The 22,664-nt window shown below is 42.1% G+C and overlaps 1 protein-coding gene across 1 annotated transcript in view; it reads right to left on the bottom strand.

The window, feature by feature from the left end:
• Nucleotides 1-22,664, bottom strand: part of arid3c (AT rich interactive domain 3C (BRIGHT-like)) — a 59,864-nt gene that overhangs the window by 5,625 nt on the left and 31,575 nt on the right. Inside the window, exon 3 of the mRNA XM_033972440.1 lies at nt 16,471-16,543. Coding sequence (XP_033828331.1) covers nt 16,471-16,543 — 73 coding nt within the window. The remainder of the gene's footprint in view (nt 1-16,470; nt 16,544-22,664) is intronic.

The following is a 22,664-nucleotide window of genomic DNA, read 5'->3' as shown; positions in this document are numbered from 1 at the left end:
GGGGTCACAGGTGGAGTCACAGGACAAGGGTCACAGGGCTGGGGTCATAGGACAGGGCTCACACTTTCTATTGCAGGTGTGTCCAAACTTTTTTCACTGAGGCATGCATATTGAGATATATTGGAAGTGGAGGGCTTCCAATAGGGCAGGGATGCAGTTTACTTAGTTTTGACAGAGCCATTGTACCTTTAATTAGGTCCAAGCCTGGGACTACGTCCCGGCGAGGGACTCATTAAAACCGCATCCGGAGCATGGAAAATGGCAAAAATCAAGTAGTAAACACGCCCCAACATGGCAGTGAGTGGTGTCAAAAATTAGAACTCGACCAGCTCTAATTGTCACAAAAGACCCCAAGAAAAAATAACGAAAGACGACTCAGTAACGCCCCCTCAAACTTTGATTTTCATGGGGCCAATGGGAGCCCGACTTGGAAAAAAGTCAACGGAAAAATCTGAAACTCACATAAAAAAATAGAACATGGACAGAACATGACAAAAATGATATTATGGCCCCGCCCTAAAATGTACAGGAAGTCGGCCATATTGGATCAAACACAGGAATGACAAAAGTGCACACCCTCGCATTCAGGACATTTTCTCGCACAGTTTTCATCACAAACACTTTAAATTTGGCCAAATCCCACTAAACCCATATGTGATTAAAGATTATCAATTACATTTTGATTATGACTTCGGGTGTGGTCAGGGTGAATTTTCAACAAAATCGCAAATTTTGGAATATTAAAAAAAAAATTCTCTTTCACACATTTTTTGTTGGGAAAATGCTAATACAGCGTTTATGCACATTTGAGAGCTGAACGCAATGATATGCAAATCAAGGCACTCTCTCACAAAATGGCTCTCTAGCGCCCTCTTCAAATTTCATTTTCAAAAATTCGTAGAAGACAATCGATTTTTCATGGACTTGTGAAAAAATTCACAGGGGCTTTATTTGTGATGGGGCACAATGTGAGAAAGTCACATGACTGTAGCTGTTATGGGTTAGGAGAAAAATAATGGGTGAAAAAAAAAGGTCCATTATTATTATTATTATACTTACCGCTTTGAAGTCATTTTTGACCCCCTGAACGTTAATGAAAACTCAATTTTATTGGACCCAAAATTCAAGTTTGGCGAGAAATTTATTATTTTGATGTTCAAAAAAATTATTCTTTCAAAATGACTCAATAGCGCCACCTCAAAAATCAAAATGCATTACGTCAATGAAAGACCGTTTTCATCATAGACAAATGAAATTTGGTACAAACATAGAACATGTCAAGACAAGTAAAAAATTATATTATGACCCCACCCTAAACTCTACAGGAAGTCGGCCATTGTGGGCGGAACCCCATTTTTCCAAAATTTTACCTCTCACATTTGGATTTTTTGCGCCTTGGATTTTCATTCAAGTAACTTGCAAATTGGTCAAATTAACTAGACCCATGTGGGATTATAGGGAACTGTCTTGGATTTTTCTACATCATAAAATGTGGGTGTGGCCACCAATCAAAGAAAAAAAAACAATATTCTGAAGTGTTAAAGTGAGCATAACTCACACATGCAGTATCCTATTTCCCGGCATTAATATACATTTTTTTCAAAATGTGGATCTGAACACATACATATACAATTTGCATAGTCAGACATTATATTGCTCCACAGCGCCCCCTTGAACTTTTGAATTGGACCAAAAAAATTACTTTGACATAAACATTTGAAATTCGGCAAGGACATGTGGCTTGGCAAACTGAACAAAAAAGCCAATAAGAACATACCTCTGTCTGCAACTATGTAACATAATAAATGTGTCATTGAAATGAATGGGGTTCAGAGTACTGGACTTTGTTGTAGACAAGAGATACTCTACACTCACCAAACTATGGCCTAAAATTCAAAATTAGCAAAAAAAAGTTGTATTTTGATGTTCAAAAAAATTAACGTATCAAAATGAATCAATAGCGCCACCTCAAAGTTTGAAATACATTACGGCAATGAGAAACCTTTTTCATCGTACACAAAAGAAATATGGTACAAACATAGAACATGTCAAGACAAGTAAAAAATTATATTATGACCCCACCCCATTTTACGAAAGTGGGTACGAAAGGCATGATCTCCGCGGTGGCGTGTGCCCCGCGGTCACAAGGGGTGGCGAGGGCCTTTATCACTGCTTGCAGTTTTAATTAAAATTGGAACCTTATTTTAGGGCTGTATTATATTGTATTATAGTAATAGACCTACATGTTTCCAGTATGCCTATGTGATCATTTTGGCCAATTGAACAGAAGGCATAAGGACTAACAAAAATTGGTCTGAGGGGCACATTATATATATATATATATATATATATATATATATATATATATATATATATATATATATATATATATATATATATATATATATATATACACATATTACTTCAACTGTATATAGTTGAAGCTGATCAGATAGTCCCCTTTTGCACCCCACTCCACAGCTTGGACCTACAATGAGTGTTTTATGGTCTGATTAGAGAAATAAAGGCCTGGTTTGTATAGAAGGTGTAATGAGAGGCCGTAAAGCAGCAGAGCAGATGACTATCTCCTGACCCAAGATCATTAACCTCCATTTTGCTGAGAGAGTTCCATTGTGCCCATTGGATTTGCCATAAGAGAGATCGAAGCGTGCAGAAATATAGTGCAAACAAGCGCCACTACAGTCTATTGTCAGTTACGGAGGGGGGGGGGGGGGGGGGGGGGGGGGGATTACACCAATTACCTCCACCCACACCACCATACACACACACGTGCACACACACATGCAGGGAAAGGGGAACACTTTGAAACAATGGCTGTCTCATTTCTTAACTAAAAGTGCTCTGAGAGGGAGTTACTGAAAAACTTTGACAACTTCAGTGTTATCGACTGCACACAAATCTACACTGGCTAAACAAATGTGTGAGTGGATAGCAGGGTTACTTGGTTTACAGCTACTTCTTCCTAGATCAGAAAGAAAATTATAGATAAAGGCTATAAGACATCTATAGATATCGATACATCCAAGCAGCTTGATGTTCCTGTGACTACAGTTGCACATATTATTCAGAAATTTAAGATCCATGGGACTGTAGCCAACCTCCCTGGACGTGGCTGCAGGTGGAAAATTGATGACAAATCAAAGAGACGGATAATATGAATGGTAACAAAAAAGACCAGAAAAACTTCTAAAGAGATTAAAGGTGAACATCAAACTCAAGGAACATCAGTGTCAGATCGCACCAGCCGTCGTTTTTTAAGTCAAAGTGGACTTAATGGGACATGACCAAGGAGGACACCATTGTTGAAAACAAATCATAAAAAGTACATGTTGACAAGCCACAAAGCTTCTATCCTGTGGAAAGATGAGACAAAAATTGAACTATTTGCCAAGGCACATCAGCTCTATGTTCACAGATGGAAAAAAATGAAATATATCAAGAAAAGAACACTGTCCCTACTGTGAAACATGGAGGAGGCTCTGTGATGTTCTAGGGCTGCTTTGCTACATCTGGAAGAGGGTGTCTTGAATCTGTGAAGGGTACAATGAAATCTCAAGACTATCAAGGGATTCTAGAGAGAAATGTGCTGGCCAGTGTCAGAAAGCTTGGTCTCAGTCAGAGGCCATGGGTCTTGCAACAGGACAATGACCCAAAACACACAGCTAAAAATACCCAAGAATGGCTAAGAGGAAAAAGGCCTTCTATGAGCCCTGACCTAAATCCTACTGAGCAACTTTGAAAGGAGCTGAAACATGCTGTCTGGAAAAGGCACCACTGATGAGACAAACAACTGACTGAGACAACTGGAGCAGTTTGCTCATGAGGAGTGAGCCAAAATAACTGCTGAGAGGTGCAGAAGTCTCATTGACAGTTACAGGAATCATTTGATTGCAGTGATTGACTCAAAAGGTTGTGCAACAAAATATTAAGTTAAAGGTACCATCATTTTTGTCCAGGCCTGTTTCATGAGTTTAGTTTTTTTTTTTTTTTTTAATAATTATGTTGAAGCATGGTTGAAAAGCAATGTCTGACTTTCATTGGTTAAATTTCATAGAATTTTTATTTATTATTACTTTTGTCAGATTCAAGTTATTTCTGTAAAACTGTGAGTTTTTCTTTCATTAACGGGTACCAACAATTTTGTCCACATGTGTAATAATGAAAGGCCTATTTATTTTAGTTTTTGTGCGTGTGTTTCTATTTTATACATTTATACATTTGTGTTTCTATTTTATACATTTAAAAATGTTTTCAAAACATTTTTTAACGATAACTGTAGTATCGATTATTGAGACTTTTCTTAGTATTGATAACAAGTTTGAAATTATTATTATTAGGCCCGAGCCCATACAGGGCGTAGGGCCTATTGCTTCCGCAACGATGCCAATGCACTCATCGTTGCAGACTGTTTTCACGAAGTTGCGCGTGAAGCGTTCGTGACCCCGTCGCACCGTGCACAGACTCCTGTATCCTAGCAACCCATGCCGTAAGCCATGGGACATGCATATTTGTTCTTGCTAGCATGGCTTCGCCCATTGACTCATTGTTGATGCACGCAGCGCGAAGCGCTCATGTCCCCAAACACACTCCTGACATCGAGCCCTATCCAAGCCCCCATGCCGCAGGCATGGGCCATCTTTATTACTGCTAAAATGAATGGAAGTCAATGGGAGGTCAATGGCGGACCCCAACGCCATTAACCCCACGGTGACGTGGGGAAAGTCGAGAGCTTTCAAAAAACGTATAATATGTCATTGTAATGTTATTGGATATATTGTTTTTGCTAAAAAAAATAATTTTCATGGCCCCGTCGCACCGTGCACAGACTCCTATATTATATTTGTTCTTGCTAGCATGTCATTTCGTCAACTCCTCTGAAGGTGCTCCACCTGCAGGGCTGAAAATCACTGTACATCATCTAGACAAGTGGGCCATCAAAAGTTATCCAATTTATGATGATGCCTATTACGGTTTCCGTGCAGCGAAGCCGCAAAATTCCATCGGAATTTTTGCAATTTTCGAAAGTCAAAATTTGCTCACGTTTGCGCATGCAAAGCCCGATTTTGCTGTGTTAACTAAAACATAGCTCGAATCAGTTGTAAAACTTTCCTGCCTAATTATAATGTTTGTGAAAGAAATAAATTTGGCGTGACAGCACCCCGTACAGAATAACAAATATATTTGTATGGAAGGCTGAAAATTTAGCTTTTCCAAATGTTACCAAATTTAACACAAAATTCCATTGGGTCATCAATAAAGTCAATGAGACCCATGTATTTTTTTTTTTGCTCCGTGTTGCCATGGCGATGCGCCAAACTGCCAATGTTATCCTAATGGGAATCCTCCCAATTTTTCCCATTCATGGGAAAAATATTAGTTTCATGTAATAACGTAAAATTTGGCACCATGACTCGTCATGTCATCCTGATGAAAAAAGTCAATCAGACCCAAGTCATTTTTTTCACTGGGTTGCCATGGCGATGCACGAACGAGCCCATGTTATCCTAATGGGAAAATTTCGAAATTTTTGTACATTTCAAAGTGTTATAACGACTTATTACCGTCAACGATGAACATAAAATTTGGCACAGTGATTCTTCAGGTTGTTCCCGTCAAAAAAGTCTTGGGGACCAAGTTTGTATTTTGCACAGTGTTGCCATGGCGATGCCTGGAAAAACCCAAATTTTGCCATTTTGTGCATCAGCACTTCCGATGTCTTTTCACTTGTTTGGTGCCAAATGGAGTTCAAAGCCCCAATAAAGAAGGGACAAGTGGCGCGTCAGCCCCACCCACAGGGAGTGCTGGGTCGGCCTGCGAGGGCCGTTCGATGCCGCTTTAAGTGCTATTGTGATTATTATTATTGTTATTGTGTATTGTTATAGTGGTGTGCAATTAGTCCAAATAAAATCAGTCGGTAAAGATTCCTTTCTAATCATCTTCTGATCAGCTTGGCCTTTTGATTGCAGAAGTCTACAGCCATCAGTAAAAGCATATGGTTTAGAGCTTGGTAAGAAAGGACAACTAAATGTAAATGAATATTGAAAGACAAAAAAGTTGAAAATTGTGATTGATCAATATGAAATTAATAATAAAAAAAAAAAAACATGATCAATATTCAATCACCTAGACCTAGTAACAGAAGTACTAAACCCCATATAACACTAACAATACAAGGCCTCATTCATGTCAGTCATCGTTCTTAAAATTTTTCTTAAAATCCAGTGTGCAGTTAATATAGGTCAATATGATGGTGGTGCTGATGGTGGTGGTGGTGGGGGGTCCACACTTTGTCTCAAAGTGTGGACCTCAGCACTGCACTGTACCTCATTATGATGAACAGTCTAACGAGCCCCTAGCTGACAAAAGCACCTTCCTCCGTATCTCTTTCAGGGAATCGCACTAGGGCATAGATCAGGCGGCGCGTCGAAGGCCTATAAATCTCGCTGAAGAGGCCTGTCGTGTGCTCAAAATGGTTGCCATGAGCGGCCCCTTATTTATGGCCAGGTGCAGGTGGGTGGGCTATTGTGTCTGAGCCTGAGTGATAGTTTTATAGATGAGTGCGAACTGGTCTATCATCTCATCATCACAGCTAATCACAGCACCACACAAAGGAGGTGCATGTCTACTCTTAAGGCGAGATTGCAGGTGAACTGGAAAAAATCTTGAATTTGGAGATAGAAATTAGAAATTTCTGCAGTTTTTTACTTTGTTAAATGTAAGAAAAGATGCTACAAGTTTTTCATCATGTAATAATTTCATATAAAATTTGGGCATTTTATGTAAAACCGACCAATTTGGACCATTTTTGAGACATTTGAATCTCTAAAATAGATGAATAGTATATATATATATATATATATATATATATATATATATATATATATATATATATATATATATATATATATATATATATATATATATATATATATATATATATGTAGTTAAAAACTAAAGTTTAAATTTGAATAAATATTAATAAGCCTGTAGTGTGTGTTAACTAAAACATAGGTAACATCATTATATTTAAGATTTTACTCAAAATTGTACCTAGTTTTGTGTGTACCTTAACCTAAACAAAGAATGGAATGTCCCACTGTATGTCATTACTAAAGTTATCTATCTATCAATCAATCAATCTATCTATCATTCGTTCAATTACAGCCATTTTTAATGCTAAAAATGTATTTGGTTCGCCTGCCCACATATCTGACCTATAACTTGGTCTGGTGGTGCCATGGAGATAAGCAGGTGGTGAACTAATGGTGAAACATGATAATTTTGAGTCTATTACTCAGCAAGAGCTTGTATACTACACAAAAACAATTCAGGAAGTGCTTACTGTTAGAACACTAGTTGTTGCTAGCTTTACTGTAACGGTAAACTCCACTTTTGTCTCTGAAAGTTCTGAAAAGCACTGATACACTCATCGTGGTGAATAAATAGGATGCTTGAAATATATAAAGTAGGAAAGAAATAACTTTGGACAACTGCAAATGTTTAAAATTAACAGTTTTAGTCACAGTTCAGTAATTACTCAATCAATGCTTTTCTGGTAAAGTCTGATCAGATTTGATCATCCACCACAAATGAACCCACACACTGCTGCCGATCAAACTGTCTCAAGTGTTTGTTTTTTTTGTTTTTGCTGCAGGAGAAGACTGTAAGACAAAGTACTTCACAAGTACAACTGTCTATACAACACACGCACGCTACTTCCCTAACCTTAAAGACAACCCTAGCCATTGTTTAACAAGAACACTAGCAGTGATCGTGTTTTTTTTGTTTTTTTTTTCCAAATGTTTTTATTAGGAACATCAACAAAGAAAACAAATTACATTGGAATAACATCTAGTTGTCCCTGGTTTTTGTTTTTGTTAATGAACATCCCCCTCCCACCCCATCTCAGCCCAACATATAAAACGCATACCACCAATTAAGTATTCACAAATACTACAGACAACACAAGAGCCAGGTACAAGCACACGTTCATATCGACAACACCTGCAAATTTGTAAAATAGGAGATAAAGCATTGCCACACCTGGAAAAATCTGTCTGTACGTCCTCTTAATGTGTATTTAATTTTTTTCAAGTTTCAGAAAATGCATCATATCTCTGAGCCATAGAGAGAAAGAAGGGCCTTTAGGCGATTTCCAATGTAGTAACAATAAGCGTCTCGCAATTAGAGACGTAAATGCTATAATGCCCCTCTGTGTGGAAGTCAATGCAAGTGATGAGTCAGTGATCCCAAATATGGCAACAAGAGGACAAAGTTGCAGGTTTAAACCAAGAATAGCAGACATAGTGGTGAAGTAACTAGACCAATAACAGTGAAGATTAGGGCAGAAAAAAAACATGTGGCTAAGGTGACAAGGGGAACCATTACACTTAACACATTTATCTTCAATTTCTGGGTACATTTCAGAGAGTCTTGATTTAGAAAAGTGCACCCTATGTACAACTTTGAATTGGATAAGACACAGACGAGCACAGGTAGTAGTAGATCGTATTCTATCGATGGCATCCTCCCAGAGATCCTCACTCAGTAATATTCCCAACTCCTTTTCCCATGCATCTTTAATTTTAATGGTTGAATTGTCACTTAATGACAAAATGAAGTTATACATCTTAGATATCAGCCCTTTCTGATGGGGATTATATGACAGCAATTTTTCCCAGGACTCTGTAGGAGGTGCGGAGGGGAAATGAGGAAAACACTCACTAACAAAATTATGGACCTGAAAGTAACGAAACAAATGAGTACGAGGTAGGTTAAACTTGGAGGAGAGAGCAGCAAAACTATCAAACACTCCAGCTGTATATAATTCCTTGATTTGCTTAATACCACTGTTGTACCAAATTGAAAAAAATTAGTCAGAGATAGATGGAGGGAATAAGTGGTTGTTGGTTAACGGGCCTTGGGAAGAGGCAGATATAAATCTAAATCGCCGTTTAAACTGGTACCAAATTTTAAGCGTGCTAAGAAACACCAGATTATCAGTGTATGATGACGGTTTTGTGGGTATTGAAGAAAAAATTTGAGCTGAAATAGATGATCCTCTACAAGACAGAAGTTCCAACTTGCACCAAGAGGAGTCTAGTGATTTCAACCAATAGCCAAGTTTGTGGATATGAGCTGCCCAGTAATATGACTGAAAATTGGGCAATGCAAGACCTCCGCTCAATTTACATCTTTGCAACAATGATTTTCGGACTCTAAGTGGTTTCCCATCCCAAATAAAAACACCAATAATCTTGAATAATTCAAAAAAATGTTTTGGCAGAAAAAGAGGAATCGACTGGAATAAGAAAAGAAATCTAGGCAAAATATTCATTTTAACAATGTTAATCCTACCAATCAGGGTAAGGGGGAGACTGCGCCATCTTTCAAAGTCAGAATTAATTTTAGAAATAAGACGTGTAAAATTGGCAGATGCCAAAATATGAAAAGAGCGGGTCACATTTACTCCTAAATACTTGAACCCTGTGGGGCTCAATTTAAAAGGTAACTCGGACTGTTGGAGATTACAAGCAGGGAGGTTTATCGGGAAGCATACACTTTTCTCCAAGTTCAATTTATACCCAGAGAAAGAGCCGAAATTATTCAGAATGTTCAAAACTGTAGGGATAGAAATAGCAGGATCAGATACATATAATAGCAAATCGTCTGCATATAACGACAGTTTGTAATAGATCCCATTACGAGCAGTCCTCCTAAATTGAGAGGAAGAGCGTAAAGTGATGGACTGTCATGATCCGCACTGTCCGCTCCTGGTTTTCCTCCCTGTGTGCTCTTCCCCCTCCCTCACCTGCCTGCACCTGCAGCTGGGCGGAGCTCTCGGCTCCTCCTGCGCACACCTGCTCCCCATCTGGCTAATCACCACACCTGCCGTGGATAAGAGGAGATGGGGGAAGACACTTGGGGTGAGATCGTCTGCATGTCCTCACCCTGTTGTGTCTGCGTTCCTGTAGTGTCTGCGTTCCTGTAGTGTCTGCGTTCCTGTAGTGTCTGCGTTCCTGTAGTGTCTGCGTTCCTGTAGTGTCTGCGTTCCTGTTGTGTCTGCGTTCCTGTTGTGTCTGCGTTCCTGTTGTGTCTGCGTTCCTGTTGTGTCTGCGTTCCTGTTGTGTCTGCGTTCCTGTTGTGTCTCCGTTCCTGTTGTGTCTGCGTTCCTGTCGTCCCTGTGTTCCTGTCGTGCTCCGGCCCTGGATGTCTCCTGCCCGCTCTGCTCTACGCCCGTCTGGTCTGCCTGTCGTCCTGTGGTCCCTTCATGTCCCCGGTCCCTGTGTTTCCTGTGTTCCTGCTCACCTGCTCACGTCCGGATCACCCGCTGTTCGTACTTGTTCAATTGTTAAAATAAATCCTGTAAATCTGCCCCAAGTCTGCATCCCTAGGTCCGCTGTCCCGTTACGACAGAACGATCTCGCCAACTATGGACCAAGCAGGCTCGGGGTTCATCGGACAATACAACCTGCCCACCCTGCTCACCTGTCTGTCTCCGGTTCACGGGCCTGTTCCCCATTTGCTGTCCTGTACCAACCGGTCCACTCCCAACCTGTCCTCTCCTCGCCTGGACCGTTGTAGCTCTGCTGGACACCGTTTCCCGTCCAGGGACCTCCTCGTGTCATCTGCCCCTCGCCTGGACCGTCGCAGCTCCGCTGGACACTGTTCCCCGTCCAGGGACCGCCTCGTGTCCTCTGCTCCCTCGTCAGGACAGTCACAGCTCCGCTGGACATCATTCTCCGTCCAGGGACCTCTTCGTGTCCTCTGCCCCCTCGGTGGGACCCTCGCAGCTCCGCTGGACTCAGCTTTCCGTCCAGGGACCTCGTTGTGTCGTCCGCCCGTTTCCTGGACCGTTGTTGCCCCACTGGACAGTCTACCGGCCCGCACCAGTGACATTTTTGCCCTCCGTCCGGCTCCCCCCCGCCCACCCGGGGGGGGTACTGTCATGATCCGCACTTCCTCCTGGTTTTCCTCCCTGTGTGCTCTTCCCCCTCCCTCACCTGCCTGTACCTGGAGCTGGGCGGAGCTCTCGGCTCCCCCCCCCGCGCACACCTGCTCCCCATCTGGCTAATCACCACACCTGCCATGGATAACAGGAGATGGGGGAAGACACTCAGGGCGTGATCGTCTGTTTGGACTCACCCTGTTTGTGCTGCGTTTGTCGTGTCTCCTGATCCCTGTCGGTTCCTGTCGGTTCCAGTGTTCGTGTGTTCCTGCTCACCTCCGGATCACCCCCTGTTCGTACTTTGTCCCATTTCTGCACCTTTTTGTCAATAAACACTGTAAATCTGCCCCGAGTCTGCATCCCTTGGTCCACTACACTCACCCATTATGACATGGCCAATGGTTCAATTGCAATAGCCAAAAGTAAAGGCGACAGGGGGCAGCCTTGACGCGTTCCACGACTAAGACTAAAATAGTCTGAGAAAGTATCATTGGTATGAATGCTAGCTTTAGGAGAGGAATAAAGGAGGCGAATCCAAGAAACAAATCTATTACCAAATCCGAATTTCGACAAAACTGCAAAGAGGTACCCCCCACTCCACCCTATCAAAAGCTTTCTCCGCATCAAGAGAAATAACCAATTCTGGAGAATCAGATGAATGTTTAGAATAAATTATATTCAGAAGGGTGCGAATATTAAAAAATAATTGACGCCCTTTATAAAACCATTTTGCTCATTGGAAATAATCAAGGGAAGTACATTCTCCAACCGGGAAGCAATTACCTTTGCCAATACTTTTACATCTGCATTTAACAATGATAAGGGTCTATAAGAACCACATACTGTAGGATCCTTGTCCTTCTTATGGAGGAGAGTAATTGTAGCATGTGTAAGTGTTGGTGGTAAAGTACCTTTTTCTAGTGATTCATTGAACACAGCCAAAAGTAGTGGTGCTAATTTTTCAGCAAACCTCTTGTAAAATTCAACTGGAAACCCATCAGGGCCAGGGGCTTTATTAGACTGCATAGCTTCAACTGATTTAGTCACTTCAGCAAGGGAAAGAGGAGAGTCCAAGTGTCCAGCAGTGTCGAAATCAATAATAGGATTACAAAGATTTTGAAGAAAATCATTCATATTAGTACTGTCTAATGGAAAATCAGATTTGTATAATGAAGAATAAAATGACTTAAAGGTCTCATTAATTTCAATAGGGTCTGTAATAACAGTGCCCTGGGTATTTTTAATGCTAGTTATCCTGCGGGAAACAGCCTGACGTCGTAACTGATGGGCCAAAAGACGACTGGCCTTCTCGCCATATTCATAATATGTACCGCGACTCTGTAGTAGCAAACGCTCTGCCTCACTAGTAGACAATAGATCAAATTCTCCTTGCAAATCTACACGCTGTTTAAACAGTTCTGGAGTTGGGCTCACCGCATATCTTTGATCAATGTCACTGATAGCATTGGTTAACTCATTGAGTCTAGAAGCAGATCTTTTTTTTAGATAAAGCACTGTAATAAATTATTTGTCCCCTAAGATAGGATTTAAGTGTCTCCCACAATAGTGAATATGAAGTAGTGTCATTCTGATTGAACAAAAGGCACTCATCAATTGCATTAAAAATATACGCACAAAACTCCCCTGTCAACAAGAGAGAGTTAAATCTCCACCGAGGTGGACGTTGCGTCTGGGATGTAAACTGAAAATCTAATAGCAATGGTGCATGATCAGATATAGTTATGCTCGAGTAGTCTGAAGAAACTACAAATGTATTTAAGGCTCTGTCGATAAAAAAATAATCAATCCTAGAGTAAGAGTGATGCACCTGAGAAAAGAATGAATATTTCTTATCAGAAGGGTTACGGGATCTCCAAGGGTCAACCAGACCATTATGTGTCATGAGATCAGAGAATACGTGCAACATAGCAGATAGTGTCAAGGTGCGGGGATTTGATCGATCTAGAGTTGGGTCAAAAACACAATTTAGATCACCTCCAAAAATAATAGAATGAGTATTCAAGAATGGAAGGCTGCTTAATAATCTATTAGCAAACCCAACATCATCAAAGTTTGGGGCATATACATTTATCAATAGGACCTGTTTCTGCATTAAGGTACCTGCAACTATTAAGAATCTACCATTTCCATCAGCTATAACATTTGTAGATGAAAACTGTACATTTTTACTAATTAAGATGGCAACTCCTCTCGCCTTCGAGTTAAAGTCTGAGTGAAAGACTTGACTCACCCAAGAACAGTGTAACCTGTGATGATCCTTATTTCGAAGATGGGTCTCCTGTAAAAACACTATAGAAGATTTAAGACATTTCAAGTGCGAAAATACCCTAGACCTCTTAACAGGGTTGCCCATACCTCTAACATTCCAACTAACAAATCTGAGAGGTGCACCAGCCCTAGCCATGTTAGGATTTAAAGTGGTGGTAGCCATTTAAACCAGATAAAGAAAATACATAAAACATAGAGAGCTGAGATGGGATCCCTCCCCCCAAAAACCTCAAAACATAAACGACACCCAAAGTCCCCATAAAACATCAGAACAGTGGAGACAGCTGGAAAAAAAATGCCCACAAGATGTGAACAACTCAGCGATGTGGACCAATGAGCTATTCTCATCAAGAAAGAGAAAAAAATTAGAAAAAGTGAAAAAGTGACTCCTACCAATTTAAAGTCTAAATAACAGTATGCGCAGTAATAAATATTAGACTATGATATTATACTTCCAGTGGTCACAAAACAAAATAGCACAGCTGAAAGTCAGCCATCAGTGAGTAAAATATCAACCCATACGATAAATATTTTAACACATGTATGTATAACAAAAGTAACAAAAGTAACAAAGACCCACAATGGTTTACACTACAGAGTGGAACAGATGACCGCACAACAGCTTACCGCGGAGTCAAAGTTTTTACATATTGTCTGGCTTCCTCTGCAGACACAAACTCCTTCTGGACATCATTGTAGGTGATGCAAAGGCGAGCAGGGTAGAACAGACCATAACGAACACCATCAATGTCCCGAAGTTGCCGCCTCACTTCGTTGAATGCAGCTCGAGCCCGAGCTACGTTTTCCGTGTGATCCGGAAAGATGGAGAGCGCCATGCCTCCTACCTTTATCCGCCCGCGCTCTCTCGCACAGCGCAGGATGTCCATACAGTCACTGTAGTAATGAAGCCTGCAGACAATAGCTCGCGGACGTGGTCGTTCATCTGGTTTGTATGGACGTGGTCCGGTACGATGGGACCGGTCCAAGCGAGGCTCATTTTCCAGTGCGAGGGCCTCTTTGAGCAGAGCGGCAACGGCAGCAGTGGAGCTGGTGTCGGGGCCCTCCGGGACTCCCACAATCCGAATATTGTTGCGCCGTGACCTGGCTTCCAAGTCCTCACATTTATTTTCGAGCCTGGTTACTGTTGCAGTGAGGCGTGTGATAGTGGTTCTCATATCAGCGATGTCATCAGTACAATCGGACAGGACCGTCTCCACGCCCCCCCATAGTGTTTTTCAACTCAGCCAGTGTAGCTTCGGTAGCAGCTTTATTAGCCGTTAGCTGCGCTTGCAATGACTGTAGATCAGCCCGAACGGGAGATAGAGCAAGACTGAGAGCATCCTGGAGTTCTTTCTTAATGATACCTGCAATGTCATCTTTCAGCGATGCCAGGAGCTCGAGTTTAAGTGTAGCGGTGTCCGAAATGGGATCAGATTCAACAGGTGGTGTTGAGGCGGGCTCAGGCTCGGCTGTAGCTAGCGGTGCATCTGGCGGGTTAGCTAGGCTTCGCTAGGCTTCAGTTGCGTTTGAATAGTATTACAGGTCTTAATCTGACTCTTTCCAGCCATTCTGAAGTTGACTTAAGCTGCCTTGAAATTCGATGAGAAAAAATGTACTAAATTAGTGACTCAGTGTGCAGAAAATAACCATTTTATTCGGTATTAGCAGGAGCTCACAAACTCACGTGTTACTCCATGGACCGCTCAGCCACACCCCTCAGTGATCATGTTTTTGTCAGTTATGTAAGAGGGGGTAAATCCTCAAAGTAGCCACCCTTTGCTTTGTTGAAAACTACCCATCCATCCATTTTCTTCAGCTTATCTGGGGCCTGGTCGTGGGGACAGAAGCCTAAGCAGGGACTCCCAGACTTCCCTCACCCCAGACACATCCTCCAGCCCATCTGGTGGGACCAGCATGTCCTGGGTCTTCCCCGGGGCCTTCTCCTGGTGGGACATGCCCGGAACACATCTCTAGGGAGGCGTCCAGGACAGCAGATGCCCGAGCCACCTCAGCTGGCTCCTCTCGACGTGTAGGAGCAGCGGCTCTACTCCGAGGTCTTCCTGTGTGACCAAGCTCCTCACCCTATCCCTAAGGGCCATCCTACGGAACCCATTTTGGACGCTTGTATCCGCAATCTCATCCTTTCGGTCATTACCCAGAGCTCATGGCCATAGGTGAGGATAGGAACCTACGTTCAACAGTTCTGTTTGGTTCTGTGTTGAAAAATATTTTGGAGTTATTTAACTTTTTTCTTTAGCACATAATTACAAGTATCTAAAATGTAGAAAGCAATAAAAATAAAAATAAAAAACACTGGAGAGGAGGAGAGGATGTGTCCAAACTTTTGACTGCTAGTGCATGTGTTATCATATTAAATGTCATCTGACCTTCTGTGTGTGTAGTGACTGTGAGTGCTTTCAGGAGATAGCATCAGCAGTACAGGAGGGAGTGGGGCTGTCAGAGCACCTCATATCTAACCAGGTCTGTGCTAAGCCCCAAATCAATCCTCAATCACGCTGTTACACACTTCTGCTCTAAGAAAGCACTGGGCTCCACACTCTTTAATGAACTTTATGGACATTTCTTTTTTTTACCATGTTCTTTTTTAACCATGGACCAAATAATATTTGTGTCTGAAATAAAGAATAAAAAAATATAAATAAATGAACTAACTTTCTGTTCTACCAACTAAGCCACTGTTGCCATATTCACGTGCAATGGAGTTTGTTTGACAGGAACATTTGTGCAGCTGTTGAGTATGACCACTAGATGGCACTACACTGCACACTCCATGATATATACAAACTACATCTCCCACAATGCACCAGCCCCCGTGCCTCAGCGCCATCTGCTGGCTGATCCTCCTCCACCAAATGTCACTAAATGTTTTACACATTTACAATACTGCAAATTTAAACTTGGCAACTGTGAAGGACTGATGTGGTCAGAATAGAAGAAAAGGAAATAGGGAAGGAGAGAGAAAGACAGGGAGAAACAGAAAGACAGAAGAGACGGAGGACAAAAAGAATGAAAGGAGAGAGAGACAGAAAGAGAGAGGAAGACATAGGAGGGGAAAAAGAGAAAGGAGAAAAAAAGAGAGGAGGGAGCAGAAAGAGAGAGATGATGAGAGGAAGAGAAGTGTGTGTGTGGGGGGGGGGGGGGGTGCGTGCGTGGGTGTGTGTGTGTGTGTGTGTCTGTGAGGGTGTGTGTACCTCTCTTCTGCATGAATCCAAATAGGTCGTCCAGAAACTCTTTGCGCTTCTCATCATTGTCCAACTCATACAACTGTGAACAGAGACAGGGACAGGTCAGACTGTGGCCAAGAGACAGGCACAGCTCAGAGACAGGGACAGTACAGATCCAGGAGCTAAAAATAGTAAAGTAAAAGTTTAGAGTAGAAATGTATTCCACACAAATTTTGAGTATTAATGTATTAAAGCATCAAATGTAGAGTTATGCAGAGTTTTATTCAACATAAGAGAATGGATTGATTTCTTCATTTTTCTATGTTTACATATTATGTTTGCTTAGAGTTGCAACGTGAAGTAACAGTTAAAAAGTATCCACTCTAAAAGTACTTTTGTACTTTGTTACTTTCCACCATTGCTGAGCAGACATTTTGTCCCTGGCCTGCTGGAGATGTGTCAGATGCCCTGTCAGCTGAACACATCAAACCCGCTTTTATGTTGTTTTTAAGAGGCGCAGTAAAACCATGATTCATGCAAATCAATAGCACGCCTGTCATCTCTTTAAATATTCATCTTTCAGACTAAAGAGCACACAGCATAGGTCTACAGGCTGTCCCAGGACCAAATCAGATAGGACCAGATGGGACCAGACTGTCCACACTTGACATTGTCCACATACACACAAGCTGTCCCAAGACCAGACTGGACCAGACTGGATCACACAGGACCAGACTAGACCAGACTGGAGGTGGCCAAGCTGGGCACATACGGACATGGTGAGTTTACTGGCTCTTTGGGGACATCACATTGACTTACATTCATGTGCAAGGGGAGATATTGTCTTTTTTTTCCATACACTTTCAAAACCCTGATTATGTCGTAACTGTGGGTGTAGCAGACCAAAGACGTGCAGGACTCGGGACAGGTTTACAGTGTTTTATTTACAGGTAGTGAAAGTTCAGTCTTAATAGTTCATATAACACACACACAGGGAGCAGGGAGCGGGAGGCGAACCAGACGGGAGTGGTGCCGAGCAGGGATGGGAAACCAGAACCGAGACGAGGACAGGATCAGGATGAGACCAGAGCAAGCCAGGCAGAGGTGTCCAGAACGGGCACAAAGACAGCCAGGGCCGGAGCATGACGGGATCAGGAACAGGACCAGGGAAGACCCAGCAGGCATAGTCCAGAGAGCGGGAGACAGGGCCGGAGACGGGAAGCAAGCCGGAGGCCAAGACGGGACAGGAGGAAAGGCAGTGAGGAGGACTGTACCGGAGCTGGAGCGCGGAGGCAGGAGCAGGGACGAGCCAGAGCAGGAATCTGGAAGGTAGCAGAAATCCGGTAAGTAACGGGCGGACAGGCAACACAAATACAAAGCTAGGCTGAGGTATATACGTTGACACACGGACGATCTGGCTCCGAGTGTCTTCTGCCGAGCCCTCATATACTCGGCAGTAGGTGATGGTAATTGGGCTGCCAGGTGCGCACGGGAGGAGTGAGGAACTCCGCTCAGCTCCAGGCAGACAGGTAGGGGAGGGGGAAGAACACAGGAGGACAGACATTGCAGGCATCATGACATGATTATTAACTTACTCTGAATTGTATTTTTGATTCCTCCATGTTTGAGTAATCATGTACTGTCCTTCATTTGAGGTTTATGAGTGCTCAGAAAAATCCTATTTTCAACTACCCCCCATGCTACATTTTTATCAATAAAAAATGTACATGAAAATCTGCTGCTTATTACAGTCAAATGTCTCTATGAAGAGGAGTTGTCAGCTCAGCAATTCTGAACAGGAAGTCATTGGACCAGTTTTCATTGTTAAGCCGGTTTAGATCAATAATTAGATTTACGGCGATCAAAATGTATAAATAATGATCTATGTATGCTATAGTTTATAGCTTACTCAATACCCGGAAAAAGCATATGTCTTGACTTTTCTGTGTTCCTACATTTAAGGTATACATGTTCAAATCAAATGTAGCTTTGACTCAGTGCCAGCCCTAGCTTTTTTGGCATTCTAGGAGAGATTTCTGATGCTTGCTGACCTAACTCACAATAATAAATAGTCAAAATATTGGATACTTACTCTTTAGTCCATTTATTAGGATGCCTGAAAAACTCTTAATTGATTTGTAGTGGGTACATTTAAAGTAGGGGATCTGGGGTCCCCCAGGACATTTTTGAAGAAAACAGAAGTAATTTCCTGTAATCTGGGCTAAATAAGATCAACCAATACATGTTTTACAGTAGTTCATTTCTGTCTATTAGTTATACATTATGATTATAGGCTGCTTCTCTCCAATATTCAAAATTAGCTATTATAAGAACACTTGTGGCACAGTTGGAGCTAACCTGTATTTTGCACTTGTGCATGTCACTTAGGTCCAAATCCTGTGTCAGTGGTTCTGTGTGGGTCCTCGCCCCTTCCTAGCTTCACCCTTACTCCAGCACACTGAGCACACTGAGCACACTATGAGCTGTAGCCTCACACTTGACTGTGGAATGAGCTCTAACATCACTCCACGTACTTCAAAGATTAAAGCCCCATTCACTCACTTCATTTGCGTGTCACGAATGTTTGAGATTGCATGTGTAAATTTGCTTTTTACTCTCTGTACACTCCAGAAATATCAACTGCGGCTGTGTGATGCCATCTGTTGTTTTCATATTTTTTATGTCCTGGACTACATCCAGCAAACAGTACATTTTTACATGGCCTCCACACATGTATTATATCAGAATTGCGTAGCATGTAAAGTGCTGCAGAGTGGATCAGAAATATTTGGCAAAAGTAGTAGCAGTAGCAGTAATAGTAGTAGCAGACTAGTGAAGAAGACCTTGGTTCAGCTCAGAGGAAAATGGGGTATTTAAGAGACAGTGCTTAGTCATGGTGTTATTTACAGTGAACAAACAGGCATTATTTACAATATTTACAATGCACACTTGACAGTATTCAGTTTCTAAATGGATGAAATGAACGTTCAAATGTGTTTAAATAGTCCTTTCTTTCTGAGCACACAGGCCGCAACCAATTCATATAATCCACAGAGTTCACGCCAAACAGACACGAGCGAGAAAAATACCTCAGTTACCCCCCCCTTTAGATCATGCACATCCCTGTTGCTGTAGGGTCTAGCAGAGTCTGCTGCCGCGGCACAACTAAAGGCTTTGGAATAAGACAAGCTTTAAACAAAACAAGCTTTAAACAACTGATATTAACGGGTTTCCTAATGTCAAATACTGAAGACGTTAAGACGGTTGGCGATGACGCCACGTACATCTAGGTCCTTCATCACCCTTAGATGAGTCAGATTGGATCGGCTCAGCATCATTGAATTCCAGGTGTAGTTCAGCATCAGGTGGACACTGTTCAGGTACATTGGTCAGGATTTCTCTTTCCACAAGTAGGTTTGGGTAGGTTACTTTCAGGATTGTCATCTTCTCCAGGAATGTCTGACTCATCACAGCTGGGCATCAATGGACCTTCAGCAGCGACTGGCTATTGGATGGATTTTCCATTTCCAGATAAGTGGTTCTCAGATGGTGGTGCAGTTGAGGGGAATTTAGAAGCTTCAGAGCAGTGAAGTTGGTGAATCAGTGGCATTGTTTTTTGGTATCTGCTTGTGTTCACTGCCTTGTTCCACACGGAAGGTCATCGGGAGCTGAGGAGAACATTCAACGATAGCAAATTCAGCATCTGCTTCATTTCTGTCCTCCAGGACAAGATCAACAGGGTTTACATGTCAACTCTGACTACGAATGTGTTGTCTGTGAGCAGAACAGGTTCTGTGAAGTCTTCAGTAGTACAGCCTAGCAGAAACTCAAATGGCAGGAAGAGATTGCGGTGGAGCAAGTGAGGAAGACAATCCCTGGTCTCAGGTTTCACAACATAGATTGGGAGATCTCCGGCATGTTGAATAACCTCATAACCCTCTTGTTCCCACTTGTCCTCGAGCTTGTGCTTTACAAACATTGAATATTGTTCATATGGACATTACAAACAAGAACACTATAGCCAACTTCTAAGCTGGCAGGTTTTACACGCTGATCGAAGCGGCTTTTATTGTATTGAGCAGATTTCTGGGCATTCTGGGAAGCAAGCTTGTAACTCTCTTCGAGACGTGCTTTTAGACTGTGATTGGAGAAGGTAATTCATGCACTGGCAAACCAAAACCCAGATCAACTTGAAGTTGTGGGGATCATTCAAACAGGAGTTAATAGGGTGTGAACCCCGTCACCTCATTTCGTGTGCAGTTACAGTGGGGCAAAAAAGTATTTAGTCAACCACCAATTGTGCAAGTTCTCCCACTTAAAAAAGAAGAGAGGCCTGTAATTTTCATCATAGGTGCACTTCAACTATGAGAGACAGAATGGGGAAAAGAATCCAGGAAATCACATTGTAGGATTTTTAATTAATTAATTGGTAAATCCCTTGGTAAAAGTATTTGGCCACCTACAAACAAGCAAGGTTTCTTGGTGTGAAGAAATAAACTGTGGGAACAATTATTATCTGGGGCCCCACGCAAGATCTCACCCCGCGGGGTCAAAATGATGGCAAGATTACAAGGTGAGCAAAAATTCCAGAACCATACGGGTGGACCTAGTGAATGACTTGCAGAGAGCTGGGACCAAAGAAACAAAGGCTACCATTAGCATCACACTACGCCACCAGGGACTCAAATCAGAGTTAGGCGTGTCCTCCTGCTTAAGCCAGTACATGTCCAGGCCCGTCTGAAGTTTGCTAGAGAGCATTTGCATGATCCAGAAGAGGATTGGGAGAATGTCATATGGTCAGATGAAACCAAAATAGAACTTTTTGGTAAAAACTCAACTTGTTGTATTTGGAGGAGAAAGAATCCTGAGTTGCATCCAAAGAACACCATACCTACTGTGAAGCATGAGGGTGGAAACATCATGCTTTGGGGCTGTTTTTCTGCAAAGGGACCAGGACGACTGATCTGTGTAAAGGAAAGAATGAATGGGGCCATGTATCGTGAAATTTTGAGTGGAAACCTCCTTCCATCAGCAAGGGTATTGAAGATAAAAATGTGGCTGGGTCTTTCAGCATGACAATGCCAGGCAATAAAGGAGTGGCTTTGTAAGAAGCACTTCAAGGTCCTGGAGTGGCCTAGCCAGTCTCCAGAACTCAACCCTATAGAAAATCTTTGAAGGGAGTTGAAAGTCTGTGTTGCCTAGTGACACCTCCGAAACATCACTGCTCTAGGAGATCTACATGTAGGAAAGGGCCAAACTACAGCAACAATGTGTGAAAACCTTGTGGAGACTTACAAAAAACGTTTGACCTCTGTCATTGCCAACAAAGGGTATACAACCAATTATTGAGATTAACTTTTGTTATTGACCAAATACATATTTTCCACCATAATTTGCAAATAAATTATTTAAAAATCAGACAATGTGATTTTATGGATTTTTTCTCATTTTGTCTCTTATAGTTGAAGTGTACCTATGATGAAAATTACAGTCCTCTCTCATCTTTTTAAGTGGGAGAATTGGTGGCTGACTAAATACTTTTTTTGCCCCACTGTATATGCATGAACGAGTGGTTTCATATATTCCTTCCACTTGGACTTCGGCTTGTTCTTGAGTGTCTCAAGCATGCTTAATATAGTGTGATTGAAGCGCTCAACAGGGTTTCCTCTTGGATGGTATGGTGTAATAGACCATGAAGTTATTCCACACTTTGCTACAATTTTTGCCTTCAGGTTTGCAGTTGGAATTATAACAGCAAATTTTGTGCCTGTTAATACCTAGATATCTGGCCACAGGTTTTGATGTAGTGCTCTACATCTTCAGGCAGAAAAAAAGTTGCCGCAGCAGGACAACTTTTTCTTTCTGTCTCCTCCTGTACAGAACATTATCCTCCAAATCCCATCGATTCTACTCCTGCAACAGCAAGGGAAGCTCAGGAAGTTCTTCTTGAACAGCAGAGGGAATCGTTTCTCCAGTCTTGAGTTGGTGGATGAGTTCTTGAAATGCGGAATTGGCACTCTGACACACACTGATTTGAGGGAATTACAAAAAGGAAAGTACAGGTAAGCCGTGTGACTCTTCTTTAGAAAAAACAGATGGCATGACTTAAACAGAGACTGTCAGGGATTCGACCAGAGGGACATTGGACTGAATGAATCCGGACTGGTGGAACGCCCATGCAGGACTGCTTTGACAGATGGCTTTGACAATATCAGGGGGGA

The sequence above is a fragment of the Periophthalmus magnuspinnatus genome, chromosome 9 (genome assembly GCF_009829125.3).
Source record: "Periophthalmus magnuspinnatus isolate fPerMag1 chromosome 9, fPerMag1.2.pri, whole genome shotgun sequence".
Taxonomy (NCBI): domain Eukaryota; kingdom Metazoa; phylum Chordata; class Actinopteri; order Gobiiformes; family Gobiidae; genus Periophthalmus; species Periophthalmus magnuspinnatus.
This window is presented reverse-complemented; position numbering and strand designations above follow the sequence as displayed.